The 27977-nt window shown below is 36.9% G+C and overlaps 1 protein-coding gene across 10 annotated transcripts in view; it reads left to right on the forward strand.

Annotated features, from left to right (window-relative positions):
- The first annotated feature begins 1587 nt into the window (after positions 1–1587).
- ZBBX (zinc finger B-box domain containing) overlaps positions 1588–27977 on the forward strand; it is a 46612-nt gene continuing 20222 nt past the window's right edge. For 2 of the 10 annotated variants that reach the window (XM_087872529.1, XM_087872530.1), the window contains exons 1-11: positions 1588–1730; positions 5144–5265; positions 5721–5834; positions 11236–11323; positions 12497–12553; positions 15533–15648; positions 16144–16239; positions 21287–21466; positions 23656–23836; positions 25314–25434; positions 27306–27496. In XM_087872529.1, coding sequence (XP_087728655.1) covers positions 15631–15648; positions 16144–16239; positions 21287–21466; positions 23656–23836; positions 25314–25434; positions 27306–27496 — 787 coding nt within the window. In that variant the 5' untranslated portion in view covers positions 1588–1730; positions 5144–5265; positions 5721–5834; ... (1 more) ...; positions 12497–12553; positions 15533–15630. Of the gene's footprint in view, positions 1805–5143; positions 5266–5720; positions 5835–11235; positions 11324–12496; positions 12554–15532; positions 15649–16143; positions 16240–21286; positions 21467–23655; positions 23837–25313; positions 25435–27305; positions 27497–27977 lie in introns of all 10 variants that reach the window. The other 8 variants (XM_060683107.2, XM_087872525.1, XM_060683108.2 and 5 more) reach the window with 4 other exon arrangements.

The raw sequence follows: 27977 nt of genomic DNA on the forward strand, positions 1-27977 counted from the left end.
TCATGTTCAGAGTTCTTAGTTTGTGGCTGGTATTTGTGAAAGATAGACAAATTGATTAGTCCTTTGACTACATACCTTTCAGCAACCAGAACTGCAATTAGGGATACCAGGTTTATAGCTGTACTCAAAACCACTCCCAACCTGGCACCCTACTGATGTGTTAGAATTACTTTGCTTAGAAGCAAAGCATGATTTATGGGAACTGCTGGCTTGGAATCTGGAAACTAAAGCCTCAACACATCTGGAGGGCAGCTGGTTGGAGAAAGTTACTGTATTATACCATAAATTGAGATACAGATATTTGCAAGTTATTTGTATTAAAATAATAATACTTCTCTCTCTGTCTTGACCATCTTTTTTTAAGAAACGAATACACACGACTCTCTTCCTTTATTTTATGCTTTATGTTTCATTCATATCAAAGTTTCATTCAACTTTCAAAGAATAAACCTAGAAATAAGGAGAAATTTTCTGACAGTGAGAACAACCAACCAATGGAACAGCTTGCCTTCAAAAGTTGGGGTGCTTGATCGCTGGAGGCTTTCAAGAAGAGATTGGACTCTCAGAAATGGTGTAGGATCTTCTGGTGTAGGGTCTTCTGCATGGGCAGTAGAGTTGAACTAAATAACCTAGATTAGTCTAACTCTGTTATTCTCAACTGAAGGCTGAGTAGAAACATAAATGTAGACTCTGCCAGCATCCTGAGTTTTGAACTCTTTAATTATTTGCTATTCTTATAAAGAAAAACCTTTATCCTCCATACCTCTTTACTGCTTTCTTTGTTAAACTACTAATGAGAAAACAATTTTTTGAGCTGTAATTTACTTCATTTTAAGGGATGCAGCTCCTGAAAAAACATAGCTATTTAGTCAGATGCAGAAACATCTATCTTCTTCTTGTTGTGCCATATCTGTCATTAGACATCGGTGATCATGTTGGTGATCCTATTGTATAGAAACATCTACACATCTTTCCTATTTCTTCAGTCTGATTCCTTCCAGCTGAGCTGGATCGCAATCTCAACCATTGTAGTACTCCCTAAACTTCTAAAGCAGGGGTGTCCAATCTTAGTAACTTTAAACCTTGTGGACTTGAACTCCCAGAATTCTGCAGCCAGCATAGTTGACTGGGGAATTCTGGGAGTTGAAGTCCATAGGTCTTAAAATTGCCAAGATTGGACACCCCTGTTCTAAAGCAAGTATATCCAACCTTGGCAACTTTAAGACCCGTGGACTTCAACTCCCAGAATTCCCCAGCCAGCCAGTTTCCCAACTTTTGAGAAATTCTGTATTCTTAGCTGCCATCTAGTGATCCTCTGGATATATGGCACACATTGTTGCGACCAGGTCCTGAAAACAGTTCCACGCCTGCTGGAAGTCAACTCCCGCTGAGCCGGAAAAGGAGCAAGTGCTCGATTTTTTAAAAAAAGGCAAACCCTGAGAGTTAAAAAAATAATAAAAAAATAAACACACACACACAAAACCCGCGGTCAGACCCAGCCTGCCTGCCACCTCCCCCCCCACCCCTTCGGTCTCCTAGAATGGAACCTTCCGAGATGGAACGCTCCTGGCGCCTCCCACCCCCTTCGCTTTTTGAAGATGGAAGAGGCCCAAGCGACCGGTTGCCGTGGGAACGGCTAGCTTGTTTCGGCGGGAGCGCGGCTTCGGGAGGCAGAAGAAAGGCGGCCGGGGGAAATCCTGGAGTGGGCTGCGCCCTTCTCTGGCCGCCAGGTTCTCGCAGTCCTCGGGATAATTGAGCCGGTGGGGGAAGAGGAAGAGTAGCAGCAGCTGCTGCTCAGGGACCGGTGGGGAAGGGGTTAAATTTAAAGGGGTCTTAGGTAGAGCAATAAGACACCACCCCCCCCCTTTACCTGTCTGTGCTCACCTGCACAGACTGGTTCCTGGATCTGTAATAAAACTTCAACGTGGGGTTTTGATGGCTAAACTAGGATCGGGTCCTGGGTTATTTGCAGTGCACTTACAGAGTGCATAATACTTTTTTTGGGGGGGGGGTTTCCCAATATCCTCGGTCCTTTTGTATGCAGGGGCTTCCAATGATGCACAAATCCAGAGGTTGAGATTTTCCGTCTCACTTTTTTTTAATATCTCTGCATCATTTTTTTTCCTTAAAAAAAAAAAAGCAGCTTTCCCTGTTGAATGCATGCCTGTCAGGAAGTCCTCAAGATTCCACCCAGTACTAGATTTGGTGGTAAAAGGCTTTTCTTGTTTTGAATTAAATTGCTAGGGGACAGCAGGGAGTTCTAGTTTTGGGGAGACTGAGCCAGGGCTGGGTTGCAAAGTTGTTGTTTTTTTCTACTTTGGCATAAAAGTCCTGGAATATCTCAGTGGCTTCCTAATCCCATTGCTAACTAGATATAACTGGTGGAAACAGCCAAGCTTTCCCTGTTGAACTGAGGACTGGATTGCAATTGCCTTTATAAAAAGTTTTTTTTTTTTTTTCTACTTTGGCATAAAAGTTCTAGAATATCTGAGTGGCCTTCTAATCCCATTGCTAACTAGATATAACTGGTGGAACACAGCCAAGCTTTCCCTGTTGAATGCATGCCTGTCAGGAAGTCTTCAAAATGCCACCCAGCGCTAGATTTGGTGGTAAAAGACTTGCTGGTTTTGAATTAAATTGCTAGGGACAGCTAGTTTTGGGGAGACTGAGGCAGGACTGGGTTGCAATTGCCTTTATAAAAAGTTTTTTTTTTCTACTTTGGCATAAAAGTCCTGGAACTTCTGAGTGGCCTCCTAATCCTATTGCTAACTAGATATAACTGGTGGAACACAGCCAAGTTTGTTTAGGTTTTAGTATTTGTTGGATGGATTTGGGAGTAAAGTATTTTTTTAATACCTTGACTAGAAATGTGCTGTTGGGGTCATATTTTGCAAATTGAAAAGTAGATAAGAAATGGCTTTTCAGAGCAGGATTCACACAATACACTTCTCTTGCTTAATTAAGAACGACGTACTCAGTCTAATTTTGTTTGAATAATAGATTAACCCTAAACAAGCTGAGCTAAGATATGGTTAATTGTCTCAATTAAATATGAACCATGTATGGGAATCTATCCCAATATCACCTAAGCAGAGAATTTTTCTAATCTGTTTGCTGATCCTTTTATGGTGAAAATATTAGGAGCTGAGCTGCTGATCTTCCAGTTGCAAAGGATACATTTTCTTTCTTCATTTCCCCCTTTACTGAAAAATCCTGTTCAATAAGAAATCCAAAATAATGTCAGTAAGTTTGTATTGATATGGTTAAATCTGTGCCCTATTCATGTGTGAAGTAATATCTAGCAAATAGAATGCTTCATCTTTATAGAATGACTCTGTGATAAAACACCAGTGTGAAAAATTGACTCCAGGCAATATTTCTGGTCTGAGTAATTTCTAGCTACTTTAATGAGTGCTTGGTGCACTGAGGCTGAATATTGTAAACCTCTCCTTGGGAAAAAACAAATATACTCATTCAACTATGTTTGGAGCATAATATATTTACATAAACTTATTCGTAGACTAAATATAAACGTTGTGTTAGGTCAAGTCATCTGTGTTTATCCTGTTGCCTTCCATATGTTTTCAAATTCACCTGTCAAAAGGTCTGGTTTGTACCACCCAGAAAGTAGTAACATGTTTAAACTTACTTTGGGACAATTATATTAGTATTAGGGCTATACTAATTGTATTAGTATTAGGGCTATTTTAGTATTAAGACAATTACATTAGTATTAGGGCTGTAAGTCTACTGGATTTGTGTTAAGAACTCCCTACCAATGGAATGGAATCATAGGGCTGGAAGAAGGTGTGGATTTATTCTTTAAAATGCTTGAGGGCAGGAAAAGGGACTAGTGTGTGGAAGCTTTATAGAGGGAAACCCAAACTTGAGATAATGAAGAATAGAAACCTACAAATAATGCTAAACATAAAAAACCCTGACTCCTTAATTTTACAACAGAACTTAATGAAACATAATCCAAAATTCTAACTTTTCCCAAAATGCCAAGATGAATACTTAATTCAAGCCTTCACCTCTAGCCAGTGCCAACATCAATGTAGATTTTAACACTGCAACATATAAAATTCAGTGCAATGTTCTCATACTAATTTTATTAGAAACCCCAGAGAAGCCTCTTGTACTGATTTTTCTACAATTGCAATACAAATGTCTTCACACTCAATTTCAGACTAATGTAAAACATACTATTAATTATGAAAATTTACCATAATTCTTGTTCTCAGAGTAATTTTTACAGAAAACCTCAAATATTGATGGCAATACTTAGTGTGTGGATTAGAATCATGGTCAGATTTTAGGTACGGTGATTGTTTCAACTATATTTTAGGGTTAAAATAGAGTCTATTGAAGCCCACTGTGAATTTATCAGAGGGTTGGCCAAGTTGGTATTCACTCACTGCACTATTGAGTTTCAACCTTAATCTGCACCCATGATTACTACAAAACATTTTACATTCCTCCTGAATTCAACCCACAGGGGAAAGTTTTACCATAAGCAACACAAAACCTTAGCTCGAAGTTTCCCAAAAGTCCAATACAAATGCTAACAGTAAAGAGTCATTTCAAACTTGAATTCCAGATGAAATCTAAGCCAAGATTGCTATTAAACGTAAGAACTCTCATTGATTCTAACCCATAAGCATAGTATTTCTATTGAATGTAAGGATCTGGCTTTTAACTTCCAAGTTGCTAATATAATTATAGTGACCATCATGATGCATTCCTTCTGAACGCAAATAGATGGTTACATCATTCTGTAAACATCAACAATCTGCTGTTTTCTAACACATTGCTTGCATCTAGATTTTGTTATGCTTAAAATAAGCTACCGGTACTTGAAATTAAAAGAAGTTACCCAAGATCTACTTAAACCTCACTGATTTAAGTATTTGGAAGCTAAACCCAAGCCTTTATTTCCAAGCCTTTTACACATAACAATATCCTTGTGTAAAGGTTATTATTCAGTATTGTTAGATCTAGTGTCAAATTAATTAATTGGTGAAACTTAACAGTACCTTTAGCTGTCCTTCTTCAGTACTTATTTTCTCTTCTTCCATTTATAAATATAGATGGAATTGTTAAAGAAACTGTTTTAATATAAGTTTTTTTCTCTTGTAAACAGATTTCAAAACTGTATGATTTGAACACGTCTTTAAGCTTTTCTGAATTTGCAATCATGAACATCAATGATTTTGTGATACTCCCTGGTTCAAAAACTGGAGTTTCTGTAAAACTGAAGGAAAAGTAAGTTTCTTTCTCTAATTGACTTTGAAGTGCTTGGATAATTCCCTTTTTATATGCATCATTAAATGCAAACTCTTTCTAACCACTAAAGCTGCAATCCTATCACTTACTTGAAGTTAATTTTATTGAAACAAATGAGAGCTGCCACCATGTAAATGTGTTCAGAATTGGGAGCGCTGTTCACATTTATAACAGTCCTTTCTGATGTCCTTTTTCTGTTTTCTGTTTCTTTTCTTTTCTTTTTCTTTGTCCTGAATTGGTGGCCTATTCTTAAATAATTCCTTTATCTACAGTGGCACAAACAGAATATCCCTTTTTTTTAAATTAAAAAGCCAAGCTGTAAATGTATAGTCCAGTTTCAAAAACTGCAATTTTTTGCTGCATTGCATATACTTTAAATAGAGAAAGAAAGTACAGTTTGGTGCCAGTTTTAGAGCTGAATTTAATCTGTCTAGAAGTGTACGGGAGCTGCAATTGGAAAAAGTTCAGCTGGAACTTGAAAATAAGGAAATGGAGAAGAAACTGAAGCAACTACAATCAAATATGAGCCGAGAGAAACAAGACAGAGGGTAGGTAGAACTTTAATGGCTCTAGTTATTATTTGGAGAGTAGAAGAGCAAACCTTTGGAGGTTACCCAACCATGGAAAAGTAGTATTCTTTCAGAGTTCAGTGTACTATTTGTTTATATAGTTTTATATATAGATTTATGTATAGATTTATTTATTTTATTAATCATATTTCTATGCTGCCCACTCTCCGAGGACTCTGGGCGGCTTACAACAGTCGACAGTATTCTAAATAGCATATTGCCCCCAACAATCTGGGTCCTCATTTTACCCACCTCGAAAGGATGGAAGGCTGAGTCAACCTTGAGCCGGTGAGATTTGATCTGCTGATCTGCTGAACTAGCAGTCAGCTGAAGTAGCTACAGTACAGCACTCTAACCACTGCGCCACCTGGCTCTTAAATATAAACACACACACACAACATATAAACGCATAAAGTATATCTCTACTGTATATCATATCATATCTCTACTGAGCATGTTTTCTCAATATTCAAGCATGTTTTCTCATATTCTCCAGCATACTTTCTCAAGATACATATATAGTCAACATATAGTACTTCTTGGAGTATAAGACACACTCCCCCCCCCAAAAGATGGTGGAAATGTTGGTGCATCTTATGCACTGAATACAGCCATTTTTGGCCTCCCGAAACCCTGCACATCCCATTTTTGCCAAAAACAGGCCTGTTTTTTTGCAAAAATGGGGCCTGCAAAGTGTTTGGGAGGCCTGCAGAGTGCTCCTGGGGGCTGGGGAGGCCAAAAACACGATGTGTGAGGGGGTTTGGGAGACCAAAAACGGGCCCATTTTTTGTGAAAATGGGCCCGTTTTTTGCAAACATGGGGGCGTTTTGCCGTCCCCAGCACTCTTCAGGCACTGTTTTTGCGAAAAACGGGCCCATTTTTCACAAAAATGGGACTGCATACGGTTTGGGAGGCCTGCAGAGTGCTCCTGGGGGTCAGGGAGAGTAAAAACTTTTTTTTTCTTGTTTACCTCTTCAAAATCTTGTTGCGTTTTATACTCTGGTGCGTTTTATAGTCCGAAAAATACAGTACTTAAAATAATGCACATATACTGTCCCTCCCTCCCATATTGCTAAGAGCAATATGCTGTAAATATAGACAGAAAAATACCATCACTGTCATACTGAAACTTGCATTTAAAAAAAACAAATGAAAGATACGGTGGTACATATGGGGATTTATGACGGTGCTCGGAGTTTTACCGATTACAATGTCCCTGTGATCATGTGATTGTAATCTCGGTATTTAGCAGCTGGCCTGTGATTATGTTGTTTCAGTGAACTGCAATCATAGGATTGTGATTTCTGATGTTCTGTTCTGGCTTTGGGACTAGAGACCTGAAAGGAACCATATTATGGCTTCTATTATCTGCTGTAAGAGTTCTTATCTGTTAGCCAGAGGGGCAGAAGTTATGTATGATAAATTGCCACTACAGGAAGGGAATATCAGCCTTTTCTTTTATTTGTGACAAATTGTCTGAAGTGGGTCTAAAGATACAGGGAATTAATAAATGATATGCATGAACAGGAATATAAACAGATAGAAAATTCTGAGAAGACACTTTTGGCTTAAAAGCAAGAGGGGTTTGAATATTTTAAGGCTGGCAACACAAGGAAATCTCATCTTATTAGACTTGATATAATGGACTTTGAGTGCAAAGGACCACATTTCTTCAGTGATTTATGTAATTTGTAATAATATCATTACACAAATGAGACAAATTATGCTGTTTCATGTCAAGTGACAGGAACGACACACAATTTGTATCACTTTCATGTTGATGTTGTTTTGCAAATAATGACAGAAATTGAAGCCGAGTTATGTAATTTACATTTGCATAATGTCTTTTGTGTCATTTGCTTAATGATGTTTCACCAGTGATGTCAATTAATACAAATGATGTGAATCGCTGCAGTTTTGTACTTGTGAATTTATTGAATATTTGCAAATAACAGACAACTTTCTTACCATTAGTCTGTTAAAGTGAAATTTTGCTGTATTGTAGCAAATTTCGCATTACATTAAAATTGAGTTTAATGATTTATGAAGTACCTGCCAGTTTTTTTAATTAACCACAAAATAGCACAAAGTAAGAATGAAACTGTTTAAAATGACTAGTTGTAAGAAAGTGACATTTTCCTCCAGTGAGAATAATAAAAGTTTGTAGTGTTATATTTGTGCACACCTTCTTTCAGAGTAATCTTCACATTCCATAATTAAGTTCACAGCAATAGCTCTGTCTAACCACAGTTGGATAAGGGCTCTAAGATTGTATATTTTCATTCTGTGTCAACTCTGTATTGTTTTTCTGTCCCCAATTAGTGGAAAGCTGCATGTATAAGCCACCTGTCTTTCCCCTCCCTTATCCCACTTTACCACCCCACCCCAATTCAGCTATGTTGATAGAAACTGTAAGTGTCGTGCCTCTCAATCCAAGCTAGAAAAGTTATTTTTAATAGAAAACTACTGTATCTGGATTTTATCCCAGCAACTTCAGCAGAAGCTTTGATCCATTTCTGGCTTGGTATATACTGTATCTTTGCACTAGGCCAAAATATTTGAAAAGGTTAAATTATGGGAACTGGACCAAAGTTAATTACTCATCCAAGTAACTTCTTCAGTCAAAATGAAAAAATTAAAGTTAGGCAGAGAATCGTTGGAATGTACCAATTCTTGCCATATCAACTGCAGGGGTTTCTCCCCAAAATGTATTGCAAATGTAAATGAAGACTCAATCATCCAGGCCAAAAGCATCTAAAAATGGTTAAATCGTGCCAACTGGACCAAAGTTTAAGAAATGTCTCAGTTTAATAAACTTTGGTCTAGTTGCCATGATTTAAACTTTTTAGATGCTTTTGGACTGGATGATTGAATCTTTATTTACATTTACACATACACTCTAGACCCAAACTTTCTCTGTAGCATTGGAGTCTTTTTTGTTTGTTTGCTGGTTTGTTTTGTATTGTTTTCTTCCATTGGGCTTTTGTTATCAGAATTCAATTTCAAGTGCTGTCAGGTCCTCAACTTCACTTTTCCATTCTTTGAGAGGGCTTTATTATTTATAAAGTTCTTATATTTTACTAGAAATTCAGTCCTTATGAGCTTTAAGTGCAAATGGCTGCATTATAAAAAAACACCATTTGTAATCATTCTTTTGAGAAAATCATTTGAGAGAATCCATTTCAGATGTTGAAATATTCTGCAGACAAAGCACAACCCTTTTATCTGTAACTTTTTTTGGGTATAAATTTGAAAACTACTTTATTAACCTCTTTGTATTTGTTTCCCTTTCTCAGCGATGTGACTAATAATGCTAACTTTCTTTCCCAGGGTCAGCTTTTTAAGGATATGTGGTCATTAGTGTTCCAGTGTACTTAACAAGATATATAGTTCTGTTTAAGTTTTAAGTGTTACTAATGATCTTGGACCATAGTCATTAATTTTTGTATCTTTTCCCCACAGTCTTTAATACCACATTCTACTTTCAAACAAGTTTGTGATCTCTCCCTCCCTCCCTTTCTTTCTTTTACAGTAAATGATGGCTCTTCAATTTGTCGGTTTATAATGATTGGTTTTGCTGCTTGCTTGCAAAACAGTGAAGTAGCACTAGAACTGGAAGCAGTTATTATTTATTTTGGTCATTTTGCCACTACTTGTCTGAAAGTCCCTGGTGGATGATACTATGGGTTTGGTCTATTTAACATGTAACATTTGGTCGGTAACATTTGGCTGTCTTTTTTTTTTTTTTAAAGAAACTGCAAGTAAGAAATATCAAATATTTATTCCAGAAAAGAAGCCTAAACTAAGCCTTTACATTAGGTTCAAAGTGTTGTAGCTGTTCTTCTTTAATCCTGGGTTACAAAACAAGCAAGAGCTAAATGGCCTATTGGCCGTTATTTTTACTTATACTAAACATGATGGAAGCAGAGGGCAGGCCCTATTCCTTCTGATTCCCAAACAGTGAGAAGAGGAAAAGTAACAAAATAGGCAGTTAGAGATATTCTTGTTCTAGAACATAGAATACAAAATCATAGGATTGGAAGGAATCTCAAAGGCGTTCTAATCCAACCTTATGCTCAATGCAGGAGAATTTATAATATCCCAATTAAATAGTTGTCCAGTCTGTTTTTGAAAACCTCCAGTCATGGAGCACCCACAACTCCAGGTGACAAGCTATTCCATTGATTAATTGTTCTTACTGTCAGAAAATTTATCCTTACTTCTAGGTTGGATCTGTCTTTAACAAGCTTCCACCCATTATTTCTTGTCCTGAAAATAATCTGGTGCTTCGAAAATAATCCTCTCTTCTCTGTAACAATCCCTCAGTACTAGAAGTTATCATGTCCTAATCCTTCTCTTCAACAGGCTAGACATACCTGTTTCCCTCAACTGTTCATCATATGATTTAGCTTCCAGACTGTTTATCATCTTTGTTGCTCTATTCTGCACACTTTCTAGCATTTGTGTCCATGAGTACTGTAAATGCTCAGAGTTTCCAGATGTTCTAAAAGATGTTTCAGAGTATAGTGGCGTGCACTTGTTTGCAGCATCTTAAAAGAGCCATGACTTTTTGTGGGAGGGATTAGGGGACTGGAGGCTAAAACATGAGGAACAATTGCAGGAATTGGATATGTCTAGTTTAATAAAATGAAGGGCTAGGGCTGATACGATAGCAGTGTTCCAATATCGAAAGGTCTGTCACAAAGGAGAGAAGGGTCAGCCTATTTTCCAGTGCTCATGAAAACAGAACAAGAAGCAATGAAGGGAAACTAATCAAGAAGAGAATCAACATAGAAAAAAGGAGAAATTTCCTAACAGGTAGAACAATTAATCAGTGGAACATCTTGCCTTCAGAAGTTCTGGGTGCTCCATCACTAGAGCTTTTTAAGAAGAGATTAGCCATTTGTCTGAAACTGTATTATATCTCCTGCTTAAGTAGGGGGCTGGATTAGAAGACCTCCAAGGTCCCTTCTAACTATTATTCTGATATATTTCTGGGTTTGCAGAGATGCCCCTGGCAGTTGCCTCTAATTCTTGGGAAAAACATTGTATTTAATGTGTTGCAAACAGGTGTTATATCCATGGTCTTGTATGCTCTAAAGCTCCTTTTAGTGAGGGAATTAAAAGTGCTGTACAGTCTTAATAAATGTGTCAAAATTACCAAATTTTCATGTGCTTATGAGAGTTCTTTAGATGGGATTTTACCTAAATGAAAACATTTGAATTATCCTATCTGCGAGTTGGGCGGAATATAAATTTAATAAATAAATTTGTATGTTTGTGTAGCCTTTCAGTAAGTGGAAAATGGAGAACAGAGGCTGCCATATTCTTCATATTTGTTTATGAATGCTCATAAAAAGATTTTTTGATCTCCTTTTAGGCGAACAAATGGGTATCGATGGAAATCAGGTCACACTAGTCTAAATACACAACCACACATTTTACAAGACAAAGAAAATGCTATAAAGGTAAGACAGCTAGGATGTTTAAATAAATTTTATTTAAATGTCTGCAGTAAAGGAAGTCTTTGTAGGATATCACTGTGGTCAAATTTTTGAAAGTGATCAATTGAAACTTTTCTCTGGCTTTTTGATACTACTGTTACAAAGTGGGCCTGAATGGCAGATATTTTTTTTCTCTACATAGAAAGGCTTGTTTTGGATGAATGTGGCATGCCAACTGGTCCTCCAGCTATCTAGGGGGGAATTATCACAAATTCTAAGTCACAGCAGATTTTCATTTGAGGTTTTTTTTAGAAATGGCACCCAGATAGATAATATTGATTCCATTAGTGTATTTATTTTCATTTAGAAACATAGAAAATGGATGGCAGAAAAAGTCCTAGAGAGTTTGCCAGGTTTTCTGAAAACACACATTCTGGCATAGATAAGATATGTGAGTTTAGCTAGGCAAAGTGATAAAGTGATAAAGAAAATAATTTATTTTAATTTAAAAGATTCCTTTAACAACTATGTCTCCCCACCCCCAAAATTGACATGTTTACAGATTTTTGAAATATTGGTCGAAGTATTAGTAGTGATATGTTTCACAATTTTTGAGAATCTTCCATTTCTGTGTGTGAATTTCATCATTTCACCATCACTGATCATATCCTAAAGGTTGACATTGTTTCTTATCATTCTTGATGTCTTATGGCTTTTTATCATCTGTGGAGATTCTCATGTTTTAGCATAACAGTTCTAAGTTTTAAAGACCACAAGTATCAATTTTTTTTTAAATGAGAATGACTGTCGTTTTAAAAGGAAGAAAAATAAGATAACTATGAAATAAATCAAGTTTAATCAATTGATTGTATTAATTTAATACTCTTGCCTGCAATTCCTTAAGTCAATTTTTCTTGGAAGCACAAGGCAGCCACTAGATCCTGAGAGAATGTGCAGTTGATTTAAGTAGTTTCTAAAAAAAAACCTGCATGAGCATTCCCACATGATCTAAAACTCTTTTTGCCTTCAAATTAGAAGTATGGCACAGCCCTATGAAGAACTGTGTTAGGAAACAAAGGGGAAGTTTGGAGAACAATTGGAGAAATCACAGTTTAATTGTTCCTTCCTTCCTTCCTTCCTTCCTTCCTTCCTTCCTTCCTTCCTTCCTTCCTTCCTTCCTTCCTTTTTTTTAACCAGGTTCCTTCAGCCAAAGTAAAATTGAGGCTACTTAAAGAACATATTCCAGGTAACAAGGTATTAGCAATGTTGAGATTTGAAAATAATGCAATAATTCAAATGTGGTTGCAAGTAGGGCTATTTCTTCCGCCTTTTGGAGAATCTTACAGAAGCTGCTTTAAGTAGGTTAAGAGTTAACTGGTAATTAACTGGTAACTGGCTTTACCAGATTAATTTTCAGAGTGAGAAAAATAAATCACCCAACAGAATCAATCCACCACAATGGTTTCCAAACCGTATTCTATGAATCACTGATAATCCATGAGAACAGTGCAGGTTGTAGTCCTGCAAATAGAAGTACAATGACTGTGGCAAAAGAAAGCAAATATAGTACCGATAGTAATAGGCACCTTGGGTGCAATCTCAAAACAACTGGAACACCACCTAAACAGTGTTGGCATTGATAAAATCTCCATCAGTGAATTTACTTGGAATAATTTATATCCTGTGACAATATCTTTAATAACATCAAACAACATCTGCCTATCTCAATTCCTTGAGAAGGATGTGATAGGTGGATAAAAGTGCCAGTCTAAACATCTGCCTGACTATGTGATCAGTCATAATAACAACAGATTTATTTAAAAAAATATGTTTTAATGTCCTTACTCAAAATCTCATGAGATTTCAGGTGATAACATTAAAACATCTTGTGAGAATTGATAACTTAGCAAGGTTCTATCAGTTTAATTACACAATAAATTTTGAGGATGCAAAACACTACAGATGGTCCTCCACTTAGGTACACAATTGAGCCTCGAATTTTGGTCATTGAGCACAGTGGTCATTAAGAAAGATGCCATGTGATCACTTCATTCAGTGATGAATGAACACTTCACCACAATCCCAATTCTCCCAGGTTGCACTCTTTAAGCAGTGTTGTGAGTTGTTAATCAGAGAGCTGGAGAGAGGGCCCATCCTTCCCTGATAAAGCTGGGCCAGGGAAAATGACTGCAAGAACAATTGGCTTGCTAGAGTTTTTGGCAGTTTTAAGGTCTGTTTCATTAGTTCCTCTCTGGAGCAGAAATCCCTTGGTGTGCTAGAGAACCAGACCTCAAATCTGGTGAAAATGCTAGCAAACATTATCATTCTGGAAAGCTGAGAATGCTGGTATTTGCTAGTGTTTTCTGTTCTTAAAGGAAAGGCTCTGAATGATGGTGTTCACTAGTATTTTCCCTTATGGAAGGGTAGAAACAGTAGCACCTGTTAAACTCTAGCAAATAGCAGCATTCTGAAAAGCTCTAAATGGTGGCATTCACTGGGATTTCACCACATTTTAATAGAATAGAATAGAATAGAATAGAATAGAATAGAATAGAATAGAATTTTTTATTGGCCAAGTGTGATTGTATACACAAGGAATTTGTCTTGGTGTATACGCTCTCGGAATACATAAAAGAAAAGATATATTTGTCAAGAATCATAAGGTACAACACTTAATGATAGTCATAGGGAAACAGTCAATATAAATCTTAAGGATACCAGCAACAAGGTTACAGTCATACAGTCATAAGTGGGAGAAGATGGGTGATAGGAACGATGAGAAGATTAATAGTAATGCAGACTTAGTAACTAGTTTGACAGTGTTGAGGGAATTTGTTTAGCAAATTTATTTATTTATTGGTTCGATTTATATGCCGCCCTTTTCTGGAGACTCAGGGCGGCTTATAATGCGTTAAGCAATAGCCTTCATACTTTTGTATATACCTGCTTAGTAGGGCTTTTGCCCCCCCCCACACACACAAGCGGTGTTCTTTTTTATACAAAGTCAGCTTATTGCCCCCACAAACCGGGTCCTCATTTTACCTACCTCGAAAGGATGGAAGGCTAAGTCAACCTTGAGCCTGGTGAGATTTGAACTTGCAATAATTGCAGGCAGCTGGTGTTACTTAACAGCGCTTTAGTCTGCTGCGCCACCAAGTCTCTTAAAATTATTTGTTTTAAGCTTGTTTTTCCACTGTGGGAGGATTTCTCCTTTCTTCAGGAGGAGGAAAAGTCCCTCAGCATGATAGGGGAATGGACCTCTCATCCAATATGCCTGTCAGTTTCCCCACTGACTTTCTGGGGAAGGCAATAGAAAAGATTGTAAACGGCAATCACATGATTGCAAGGCAGTTGGCAACTGGTTGTAAATGCAAACAGATTGTCATGCACCTGAAATGCAAGCATATGATGGGGGTGATGGTGCAACATGTTTATAATGGCTGGCAGTAATTTACAGGCCATAAAACAGCCCGTCCGAGGCCATCTGTGAATATTCATTAAATAACTGGGTGTAACTCAAAGGCTACTTGTATCTAATGTTGGAGTTCTGCTATTATGGGGGAGTGACCCTATGCATAGATCTAGCATACTGCCAACTTTGGTGTATGTTGCGATCCACAGATGCTTTCAGTGGATAATGTAAAGATCTGCATAAAGGAGAACTTGGAATCCATTGACCAAACAAGTTGCAATAGCAATAGCAATAGCACTTAGACTTATATACCGCTTTACAGTGCTTTACAGTCCTCTCTTAAGCAGTTTACAGAGTCAGCATATTGCCCCCAACAATTTGGGTCCTCATTTTACCCACCTCGGAAGGATGGAAGGCTGAGTCAACTTTGAGCCTGGTGAGATTTGAACTGCCAAATTGCAGTCAGCAGGCAGTCAGCAGAAGTAGCCTGCAGTACTGCACTCTAACCACTGCACTGCCACGGCTCATATGTCTTGAGAAATAGTCTGAAAATATTTATTATAATATATCAAGATTAGAACTTCAGTTACTTTGATGTGATAGTTATTTATTACTGTGACATGTATGCTACTTAATTCTAAATAATATTGATCAGCTTATGTCAAAAACAAAAACCAAGAACAAATTAATGATAGTAAACAACTGCAGCACCACCAGGGGGAGATAAGTTAGCCCTCTTTACTGCCAAGTTACTTATTAGTGCCGTTCATTTATCTATGCTTCTTACTTGCTTGCTTTAAAAACACATTTACATTTTGCAGCTTCAGATGCAGCCAAACAGCCATTTGTACATAAAACAGCAAATGATGCAGCCACTGAAAGGCCTAAAGTGAAGGGCAAGGCATGTGGTCAATGCGAGATGAAGATTGCATTGCTAGTAAGTAGGTGGGAACACTATTTGACAGACTCTGGACAATAAATATACATATCAAAAAAAGTAAGATATATCAAGTTTATTTTGTATTTGATAAAAATCCTGCTCTTATTATTATCTTATAATGGCATACGTTAACAAAACAAACTTACAAGCTAAAAATTCTCTTTAGTAAAATGCTTATGAAATTAATAGAAGCTTTTGCCATCCTGAAAAACTTTTTACCTTAAAAAAAAAGTGCTCTGATCTAGTATAGTAATTTTTCCTAAATTACTTTGAGAGAGACTCCTCCAGCCTCCTCCTCACTTCAAATAGCTCAGTGGCTTCACAAGTACCCTAGCACCTTGGGGTTTTTTATTGATATTTCTTTGGAGCTGTTTTCTTATTTAGTTGTAGGGAGCTATAAGTACAATTAGGTAAACTGAAAAGTATTTCAGGATCACAAAGGTATGCATTGAATGTATTTGTATCTTAATTTCCTTTTTCTCTCTCCACAAGGTGTGTTTAGAATGTGGAGAAGATTATTGTCCTAGTTGCTTTGCCAGAATACACCAGAAGGGAGCACTGAAACTCCACAGAACAACTTATTTGCAGGTATATTTCTTTGCAAAGCCTTGTGTAATCATTGCAACCTCTTCTTAGAAGGCATATTACCACTAAATACATGCACAAACAACCACCAAGACAAATTCAGGAGCACTTTTATCTTTGATATGTAGAAATCCTTTTGGCAGGTTGATGTTCTTATTCTCCATTTACTCCTACCAAGTAAGAGTACTCATTTAGGGCTTAGAAACAGCCCTAAATGAGTAAGAAACCCAGAAAATACATACTTGAAACTCTGTGCAGAGAATTGTGCTTAAAGTCCATAACTCTGTTCGGATAATGCAAATAATTATCATTATCTGCTGATAGCTTGTAATGGCTATGGCATTTTTACAGGATGAGTGCATTTATGCAGTAATCTGGTCACATGAACACTTTGGCACAGCAAGCAGCCTTCCTGATTGAAAGCAATAGAATATACTCTCATTAGGAACATATCACTTTATATATAAAAGAGGTAGAGATCACACCCATTTTTGTATCTTTTCTTGTCTAACAAAACCATTCATTTTGTGTAACTGAACATCTTTTACTATTCAGTTGGTTCCATCTGGCCTTGCCTTTCAGAGAAAGCACCCTTGATTTTTAATCTCTACAGAGTTTTCCTTCACCATATTTTATGCCTCTATTCCCTGCTGCCATAACGGCATGGGAAAATTGCTTCCCCCACAAGGCATAGTGCCATTTGGAACATAGAGCTATGGAAAGAAAGCCAGTTATTTGGGTCCTTTTCACTTAATTATCTCCACCATTCATCCTAGTGGAATGGTTAACTGCTTGGAAGCACATACATTTTATCCATTTGCATATGATTCCAAATATTATCATATCTAAGTAGTTTTTAGTATGGTTGATTTAATACATCTAATGATGTAATGTAAAGTGAGTGGAGATACATTTTGTGTATTAATCAAAACTAGTCACTTAAAAGTGGCCCCTCCGAAGTCCTGCTGTGTTGACTCATCATGACTGCAGTGGGCAGGGCTGTTCTTGGGAGGGATGAGCAAAGAACATTGGGAGAGAATGCTAAAAATGTAATTTCCCAGCAAGAATACTCAGGGTACAAATTGCCCAACTAAAGCATGGATATATTGGGCAGCGGCGCTATAGGAAGATGCCAGAGGCAGATTATCACGTTAGTGATAAAGTTATCAGTTCATACTTCATAGGAGTAGGCAATATCAAACCACTCCTATATTTTTACAAAGAAAATCACATAAATAGAAAATATAAAAATTCCAATAATGATGCGTTTAGGCTGTTTAGCACTTATCATGCTTTTGAGGAAGAGCTGAGGATAATGGTGTTTAAGATGTGGCTAGATTAAAGCCTTTGGAATGTCTGGTTCCATACAGGAAAAGAAAATTCTAAGTTGCAAATGGGAATGGAATGTAAGAAGCATAAGCACAGGAAAGTTTAGCACAATGAAAGATGAAATGAAATGGCCACAAATTGACATCTTAGGCATCATCAAATTGAGAAAGACTGGGATTTAACATTTAGTCAGAAGATTGGTTCACTTGTTACTCAGGACATGAAAAACAAGCAATAGTATTGCTTTTATAACTAGAATCGATATAGCTACAACAGTTCTTAGATACAATGCATCCAATGACTCAATAATATCAGACTTCATGGACAACTTTTTAATATAACAATCCTTCAAGTTTATGTTGCATCCACATTGCATAGTGTGGAAGAAGAGGAGGTTGATGACTGTTATGATTATATTCAATTTGAAATTGACAGAAAATGCAAGCAAGATGTTCTGCTTGTGATTCAAGATTGAAATGCCGAAGTTGGAAACATTAAAGAGGAAAAGCTTAGAAAACCAAAATGAAGCAGGAGATCAACTTGTCAATTCTCCCATTCCAATAGTTTCTTCATAGCTAATACTGTCTTCAAACAACTAAAATGATGCCCTATGCATGTTGTCAGATGGAATATATAGAAATCAAATTGACTATATTCTTGCTAAAAGAAGATGAAAGACCTCAATTATAGCATCAAAGACATGACCAAGTGCCAGCTGGAACAGATCATGAACTTTTCATGTGCAAGTTCTGAGTTAAGTTAAAGAAGAAGAAAGCCAACCAGCCTCCACAGCATTATCTTGAGCATATACCCATCATTTTCAAAGACAACATCAGAAATTACTTTGAAGTCCTGAAAAAGAAGAACTGTGGACTCAACTAAAAACAAATTGGCTGAGAAGAATGTGAAGACACTGCCAGACATAAGGTAGAAAGAAAGAGGAGATGACGACACCCAGCAGAAAGGTTGATGGACTCAGTGGTTGCACTATTGGATGATCTGAAAGACCAGATTAGGGATAGATCATTATGGAAAAAAATCTACATATGAGGTCACTGAGAGTTGACACAATTGATGCCACATGATAAATTAATCAAAATGATTGGTGATAGTTTCTGGACAAATAGAAAGAAGATGCCTCTTCCCATAATTTATGGTTGACTTATGTATTTTATAGAATTGGCCCGATTTTGTAAAATTGGATTATTAGGGAAGACATTTGAAATAAGAAAATAAAGTGGGCCTGTCTTAATTTACCTATAACTGGTCAAATATGGAGCGTTATTTTGGAGTTAGAATAGGGCCAATACTACAAAATTCAATAAAATTGAAACAGATTGAATCATCCTACTTCTAATGAAAATGTTTTGGAAGCTAGAACACCATGAATTGGGGATTAGTTTCCTGTAAGAAAGAGTTAATGTTTATGGATAAACAAGGAAAGAATGAAAAAGGTGAGGCTATAATTGTGTGCTTAGAACAAGCAATTAATGTGGCTTCATTCATACATATTGCTAAAGCAGAATTTTTCAAAAAACATGAACAGAACCTACCGGCTTGGTTTATCAGTCATACAAAGGCATGTAAGATTTATAAAAGGCACTAACTTAAAAGCAAGCCACATTATGGCTTAATATTATATCTCAAAACTCGCTGTGCTTTCATAATGAAAAAAAAGTATACATCAGAATAAAAGTAATATTTTTGGAATCGGTATACTTGAATGGTTGTTTTTGTTATAATAATTTATTTCTTTCCTTTTTGCCCATAGGGTGCTGAAGTTAGGAACTCAAATCCTTTTTCATAGACTTCTTTCTTTTGCTATCTGCCAACTGGCAGCTTTAAACATGCTTTGTTCCCAAACGAAATACGTTTTTGTAACTGATCCTTTCTCTTTGACTCACTTCACAATAAAGTTGGCCATTCTTTGATGAAAACTGATGTTCCTGATATTTTTATTTTTACTGTAATAACAGGGACTTGACAAGTTTATCCAGGAGCCACACTTGTATGACTTGGGATTGACATGCAGTCACCTAGTCTTTATTGCCAAAACCAAATACTCAGAGAGCAGTTAAAGGTGCTTCCTTGCATGTAGCAAAAAAAGAGAGCAAATTGTATATACAGAAACAGAATCCAAACACCACCCAGTTGAGAAAGTCCAATGTTGAATATAAGAAGCAGTGCAATTAAACTTGTTGTTTATAATATTAAAACCTTTCATTAACCCTTACAGATGTCTTAGTTAATTTATATATCGTGTTATTTAGTCTCTTGGTTCTAATTGTTAGTAATCTGAAGAATTTATTCAAAACATGGAAGAAAAAATTCTAGTGGTTAAGATATATAATTTGCAAGGGGTATGCTGTAAAAACTTGTTTGTAAAAATGTAGTGTCAATAGAATTGCCTTAAGTATTCTCCAATTTTAGGATAAAACATTAGCAATTTTTATAATTAGATTTCCCCCCTAAAATGTATAATGCTTTAAGATAATTGCGCTTGTGTCACTGGCTGCTTTCTGTGTATTCATGTTTCTGACCTTCTGTTTTATAGAGTATAGGCCGTTTATGCTCCCACTTTCCCTTGCATATTGGTTTCAATTACTTACTTCTTGGTTAAGCAGGGCAAATTGTATTATTTTCTTTAAATAAAAAGCCCAAAACCACAGATTGCCAGATCTGATGCACAACATATGTAGTTCTTTAATACAGGAATGTTTATTTATAATGATGTATTTTGGGATAAATACTAACTTGAACCTTTCTGTTTGTTTTGTACAATATTTTTAATTATACTATCTATTTCTATTACAGAGAACAATTTGTGCAATATTAAAATGAATAGTACCTTTTAATTCTTAATATTTAAATTACTTGCTTTTTATTGATAGATTTGTATTTTTCTTTGCTTAATCTTAGTTAAGAATTTGCTATATGTTGTGAATTTAGGCAGCCAAGGCTAACCAATATTTTACATTTTTTCCTTTTAACTACTCTATAATCCCTTGCATCAGGGTGGAGTTGGGGCAACTGAATGGAACTGAGCGTTTACTGACTGGATGCCCTTCCTGACAGCTATGCAGAGTTTGCAGCAAATATTTTCTCTTTGCAATCAGAGAGAGAAATATCTATTGCTACCTAGGATTGAACTCGCTGCCTCTTGAATGTGAGGCGAGAGCTCCACCTCTAGGCCACCACACTGCTTGTGGGTGCATCAGGGTGGAATCAGGGTGAATATTTATTGGCCGGGTGCCCTTTCTGACACCTGTGCAGAGTTTGTAGCAGATATTTTCTCTCTGCATCCAGAGAGAGGCATAATCACAGCCTCCTGAATGTGAGGCGAGAGCTAACAAATAACTTACATATACCCATAATACATGGGTATGTAATATTATATGTATACTACTTCCATATACATAATACTTATTGTGTGAATGAGCATTAGGCAGCCATCTTAATGTGTTAAGGAAGAAAAAATGGAAATTTTTGAAAATGGCTGAAATCCTGGACAATAACTGTGGATAACAAAGCTAGAAAGGATCCAGAGATAGAAAGAAATGACCATGTAGATAAGAATGCAGCCAAATACTAATCTGTAAACTGTTTGCTTCTTTGCCTGATATCATCAGAATAGGATGTCTGTAGTGATCTGTTGATTATACAGGGATACAAAGTATTTTTGTATTTGTTTTGAGTTTAATATATGACTTTTTGTCTATAGGGAAAAGCACATATCCCAGTTGGAAAACTGGAAGCTGCACAGCAGTTCCTGAAAACTGTCAATCTGTCGGAGACTAATGACTACATAAATAATGGACAGGAAAAAAAAGTGACCAATGCAGTAGAGGATATGGTTGCTGTTCCTCCACCTTCACCAAAAATACCAACAGATAATACTGAGGTAGTCTATGGTGTTTGCAGCCAGAAAGTTGTGAATCTTAAAAATAGACATAATCATGTCTATGACATAATCATAACCAAAATTCACTTATTCAGGATATAGTCTAGTCAAAGCAAGTTGGGGAAAATTCTTGCAAGAAAATAACTTGATTTTCTATTTGTTGTTGGACAGTTAAATAATATTAGATATTTGAGTTAATATCTAATATTTTCTTAATTTTTTTTTAACCCACGCTTCAGGGTTGTCCTGAAAAAAATACTCCATTCCCCACCCCCCCTTAAAATTTATCAGTTAAATTTGGGAAATTGCATATAATGTTTCACATGTTTGGTTCCTGTCAGCTTTCCAGAAAAACCCCAACTACCAAGTAAAGATGAGGAAGCAAACATTTTTCCAAAGTTCTCTTTACTAGAATAGGCAAACTGGCACATCTGGGAAAACCCGAATCTGAAAAGCCCAGGTTTTCCTTCAGTAAGTCAAAGCTCCCAAAACCATCCCCTTTCCCCCCAGTCGATCACATGCTCCAATCAACGTCCGTTCCATCTTGATCCAGCCCCCTGACCACTCCTCCAGATGCTGGATCGCTGACCTTGACCGGCAGGAAGAATACTATTATGTCTACTAACAACCCCTCTCCTTAATCCCCCCTCCTACTTTCCCACACATGAGAAGGTGGCAGCATTGAAACTTCCAGCCTAATATGGCTTCCAAAGCTGACAGTTCCTTTTTCTCCATTAATTTTGTCATTGCATTATAACATGAATAAAGGTAGTCCTCAACTTACAATCATTTGCATAGTGACCATTTGAAGATAGGACAGCACGGGAAAAAAGTGACTTACAATAGTCCTCATTTTTATGTGTGTCATGGCATCCCCATGGTCATATCAAGAATTTTGGGAGCTTGGCAAATGGCAATGTATATATAACAGTTGCAATCTCTCAGGGTCATGTGATTGCCATTGATGACATTCCCAGTAAACCTCTGACAAGCAAAGTAAGTGGAGGAAGCCAGATTTGCTTAACAACAACATGGGTCACTTAACTGTAGCAATTTGTTTAATGACTGTGGCAAAAAAAGATAGTAAAATTGAGCATGGCCCACTTAACAACTGCCTTGCTTAGCAATAAAAGTTCTAGTTCCAATTATAATAGTAAGTCAAGGACTACCTGTGGTACCTTACATGTTATTTGTATGTATGTTGTTAAGGATGATGTAATGATGGTACAATATTATGGCTGTGCCAAGCATGAATGAAATTTTCCGTGTATAAGACACTACTTTTTTCTTTAAAATATTTACTTGAAAATGGAGGGGGCATCTTATACACAGAAGGCCGAGAGGAGAAAGCCGCACATGCTGGATGAGCCTCTATCTTATATGAAGCTCTATCATTCCTCTCTATTGTAGTTGTTTCCTGTATCATATTGCCACCCTAGGTTTCATATCTAGTGTTTGTGTGATGCATTTCCTGTTCTTGTTGTATTAGTCACTCTAATAAGATGGCTTCTTCACAGCGATGGCTTGTAGTGTGCTTACTACAGGAAACTACATGAAACATGGGGGCGTCTTATACATGGGGGTGTCTTATAGATGGAAAATACAGTTCTTTGGCACTCTTTGAACACAGTAGCTGTGCCTTTGAAAGATGAAAGTGAGAACTTCCTTGAAAGAATCTGTGCATTCAAAAATAATTGTTTTCCTGGCAAAGCAGCTGTGTTCATGTATGTACCGTGTTTCCCTGAAAATAAGACCCTGTCTTATATTTTTTTGAACCCCGAAATAAGCACTTGGCCTTATTTTCGAGCAGGTCTTATTATTTTGGGGCACGTGGAACAAGATGGGGCTCCTCTTGCCATCTTACCTGATTTCCAGTTCTGTCTCTCTAACCCTAACCAGAGGAAATGGCGGTGACCGGCTGTGCATCAAAACCCCAATTGGGCTTATTATCCGGGGGGGTCTTATTTTCAGGGAAACAGGGATAATTTGGAAAACTCCTTGAAGCAGCTGTGCCAAACTGCAAAGGATTGTATTGCCTCAACATTTTGAACACAGGAATTTCACTTGTGCCAGTGTGCTCTGCGAAGCATGCTTTTAAATGCTGCGCCCAACCTGTTTTATACCTGGGCGATGTACTCAAAAACAATTAAATTCATTTAATTCAAGTTAATTTTTCAATTTTAATTCAGACACAGTCTACAGTATCTTCTACCGAAGGCTGGGCTGAGATTCAAAGCGGTGGATTTTTGCTGCATGGCACCTTTGATGAAAACGAATCTGCAAAGTCTTTTCAAGAAGCTCTGAATCAGTGGAGAAGTGGAAATTGTTCCCAGAAAAGTAAAGAAGAACGTTCCTGCCAGGTTGGGTCAGGTATTGGCTTGCATTTGTTTTGTACAGCAAAACCTTTTGAAACCACCAGCATAAAAGTTCGACATTATTTTCAATCTAAAAGTAGGATATGGTTGCATCTTTTCCTGCACATGAAAACAGTAACAAGTTGCCCCATGTTCTTCAAGTGCTATGCTTGTCTTTCTGTCTCGTTTTGTATGCAATGCAAAATTACCATTCACATATTTAATCATCCATTCGACTGTTTCACCATTTTTTAAAAAATCTCTACCTCTCTGCTGATGTTCTTCCCAGGACCATGGGGAGCTTGTTTACCAAGCCTTAATGGAATTTCAGTGCAAAGAGCTTATGATTGTGGTAGTATTGATTTTATGAGTCGCATGTTCTTCTAGTGAATATTAATATTCTGGATTATTTTTGAAGGATTTTGTTTAAATATTCCACAGATTCTGTTATTTATTCTACAGTGAATATTGACAATCAAATAAACACGAATGAACATTCTATCAATTTTGGTAGGTGTGTAATAAAAACCATGCATACACTAATTCAGAATATTTTTAAAGACTAAAGTATAATGGGAACCAGTGCCTTTTCTTTTGACTCTCGCGGACAGAAAAGCTAGGAAAAAAAGTCATTTGTTGCTAAGGGAGACAGCTATTAAAAGAGTTTTGCCCCATTCACATAGAAGTTGTTAAGTGAGTCACTGCAGTTGTTCAGTTAGGAATATGGCTCTTAGGAGAATTTGGCTTCTGCATTGACTTTGCTTGTCAGAAGGTTACATCACCACCGGGAAACTGTCATAAATACGAATCAGTTGCCAAGCATCTGAATTTTGATCACATGACCACGGGGATGCTGCAATGGCCGTAAGTGTGAAAAACATAAGTCACATTTTTCAGTGCCGTTGTAACTTTAAACACTAAATGTTTAAATACACACACCCACACACCCACCCACACACACACACGTGAACTGCTCAAAACTGAAAAAGTTCAACACTACTCACAATGGAGGAATGGTTAGTGAAGATGATAGAACTTGCAGAGATGACTAAATTGGCTTCCCTGATTAGAGAAAAAACATTAACTATATTTATGACTGACTGACTATGAAACCCCTTACAGACTTTTTGCATGTACCAGGTAAAAATGCACTTGATGATGATTTTGATGATTAGCAAAAAAACAAAAACAAAAACCTAGCTAATAGGAAAAAGGGAGTTTATCTTTTTGTCACCATAGAGCAAGAAATAACCTTGTACTCATATTTGCTTCAGAGAAAATTGGAAGCTACTTCTATTTCTTTTTATCCTTGTCTGCGGGACCTTTGTCTTCTTTTTTCTTCCTCCTTTTTTACTTACTTTATATTAGTTTTTGTTAGTTTTTAATCTTCTCTTTAAAACTTTTAACATTTTTAAAAATAAAATTACAATCAGGCAAAATTGGTACCTTCATACGCTAAAATAATAGCTAACAATTTTCTCTTATTGTTATAGAAAATTCAGGTACATGTCAGGTGCAGACGAGCCCTCCAATTATGAAGAAGTCTATTGAAATTGAATTCAAAGAAGATAGCTTGAACTATATGGAAAGATTATTAATTAAGAAGCATAGAAGGTATTGACTGGATCGCTGCGCTATGTGAGGGAAACTGCATTTTCAAATGAATCAAACTATATAATACTACTTTAAAGTGTTGCTTTGCAGAAGGATAGCTTATCCCAAATGCTGATTAGGAATGAATTACAGTAATAAAATACCAAGGTCTGTTTTTATTACCATTTATGCAGTTAGCAAGCAATTGCAATAGATTTCAGATTCTTCATCAAGAGAAGAAGATAATTGGAATGAATGTTAGCATTGTAAACAGTTATTGTTTGTTACTGAACTTGAATTATTCAGTTGCTTGTGAGCAAATATTGATGAGAACTGAAAAGCAGTGGATCACTCCTCAGTGTTGGTCAACTGTAGATGGTTGGAACCAAATATTGTTTTATTACAATTTATTTATTATTATAGTTATTTAATACAGTTATTTGTATCCTCCTCAAAATGTTCTAAGGGCTTAAAACAGTATATTAAAATACCCAAAGAAGCATTAAATCTTAAAAAATGTTCACTTCCCAAAAAAACTAACGGAAGAGAATTATAGGTCTGGAAAGGACTATGGAAGTCTTCTAGTCCAAACCCGGTCAAGGCAGGAGTTTATTCCATCCCAGACAAATGAATGTCCAGTCTTTTCTTGAAAAACACTAGCGACAGAGGTCCCACAACTATGGGAGGCAAGATGCTCCATTGACTAATTGTTCTCACTGTCAGGAAGTTTCTTCTTAGTTCCAGGTTGAATATCTCTCAGACTAGTTTTCATCCATTGCTTCCTGCCCTGCCTTCAGATGCTTGGATAATAAATCAACCCCTCTTCTCTGTGACAGCCCTTCACGTATTTGAAGATGGCTATCATGTCACCCTAACCCTTCTCTTTGTTAGGCTAAATATACCTTGATCCCTTAACCATTCATTGGATGATTTAGCCTCCAGACCTCTTATTATCTTTATTATTCTTCTCTGTACTCTTCTTTGGGCCTCAGAATCTTTTTTTTTTTTTTTTTGTATCATAGTAACCAGAACCGGATGCAGTATGCCAGGTGCGCAGAATAGATGGGTGTTATTATTTTTCGTGTTCTTGATGCTATCCCTGTATTAATGGATCCTAGAACTGCATTGGATCTCCTTCCTAAAAGGATGGAGACTAACTAGCTCCACAGGGAAAGCTCCAAAGTAAGGGAACTATGCCATTTTCCACATCTCTATACCCTTGATCTCACTACAATGAGCATCATAGCATTCTCTCCTGGCCGTGTCATGTCAGGTGGGCAGATTCAACCTGGAGAAGGCAATCCCAAATAGAGCAAATGCTGAAACCCAATAGGGTCTTATAAGCAATAACTAGCATCTTACATTGGGCTTGGAAGCTTATTGGCAACCAGTAGAATAGCAATAGCACTTAGACTTGTATACCGTTTCACAGTGCTTTACAGCCCTCTTTAAGCGGTTTGCAGAGTCAAGATATTGCCTCCAACAATCTGGGTCCTCATTTTACCGACCTCGGAAGGATGGAAGGCTGCGTCAACCTTGAGCCTGGTGAGATTTGAACTGCCAAACTGATCACAGCCGGCGGTCAGCAGAATTAGTTGCAGTGCTGCATTCTAACCACTGCGCCACCGTGGCTCTCAGATTAGGTGTACTTTCAGATTAGGTGTGATTCTGCTGACACTGGTCAGCAGGTAAGCAACTACATTCAGTGCAATCTGCGACTTCCAGGTCATATTCATGGGCAACTCCACGTTCACCCCTTAGATCAGGTGCTGAAATTAGTTATAGTATCATTGAATCCACCAAAGGATTATGTGCTTGATTTTTCTTGCAGAATACAATTCTATTAATAGATAGAATGTTTAAAGCACTACCTTCCTTATTTTCATTTCTAGAGCTCCAAACGATGAATTGTCATATAACATTATAATGGATGAACCAAAACTCAAGGAATCATTGTCAAATAGAATTCCTGGTCCTTGGAACAGAGAAAAGGAAGAAGAAGAGGAGACAGAGAAGGAGAAGGAGCGGGAGGGGGAGGAGGAGGAGGAGGAAGAAGAAGACATAATAAATGCTCGTGAAATAGGTTAGTTGGCTTTTCATACATCACTGTGTATGTCTAAGACAAAACAATTTCAAGAATTCACTTAGTAAATTAACTTTGAGGGAAGTGAAATCAGGTATTAGTTGACTCCAACACGTGTCAGGGGAATGTTTAAATACAACCAGGTATTGCTGCACCAAACCCAAAACAAAGATTTGCAATAGTGTAGAAAATAGAAAGATTTTACTGAGAAAAAGGAAGCTACAATCATTGAATCCCTTCTCATTACTTTAAAAATCTGATTTGAGTGAATCCCAAATGGTACAATTTTAAGGAAAACTATAGTTGGGATTCCTAAATATTGTTTGGGCTTATTATACGAGGGTCTTTGTTTTTCGTTGCCCCTTAACAAGCATAGAGACAAAGGCAGAATCTTCCTTAATTTGGAAGCCTAGCTAAAGAAAAAAATCAGTAGAAAAAGTAGCTGATGTCTTTTTTCATCCCAAATCCATTCAATTAAGAG

Source organism: Pantherophis guttatus, chromosome 6, assembly GCF_059756535.1.
Source record: "Pantherophis guttatus breed Tessera chromosome 6, ASM5975653v1, whole genome shotgun sequence".
Lineage (NCBI taxonomy): Eukaryota > Metazoa > Chordata > Lepidosauria > Squamata > Colubridae > Pantherophis > Pantherophis guttatus.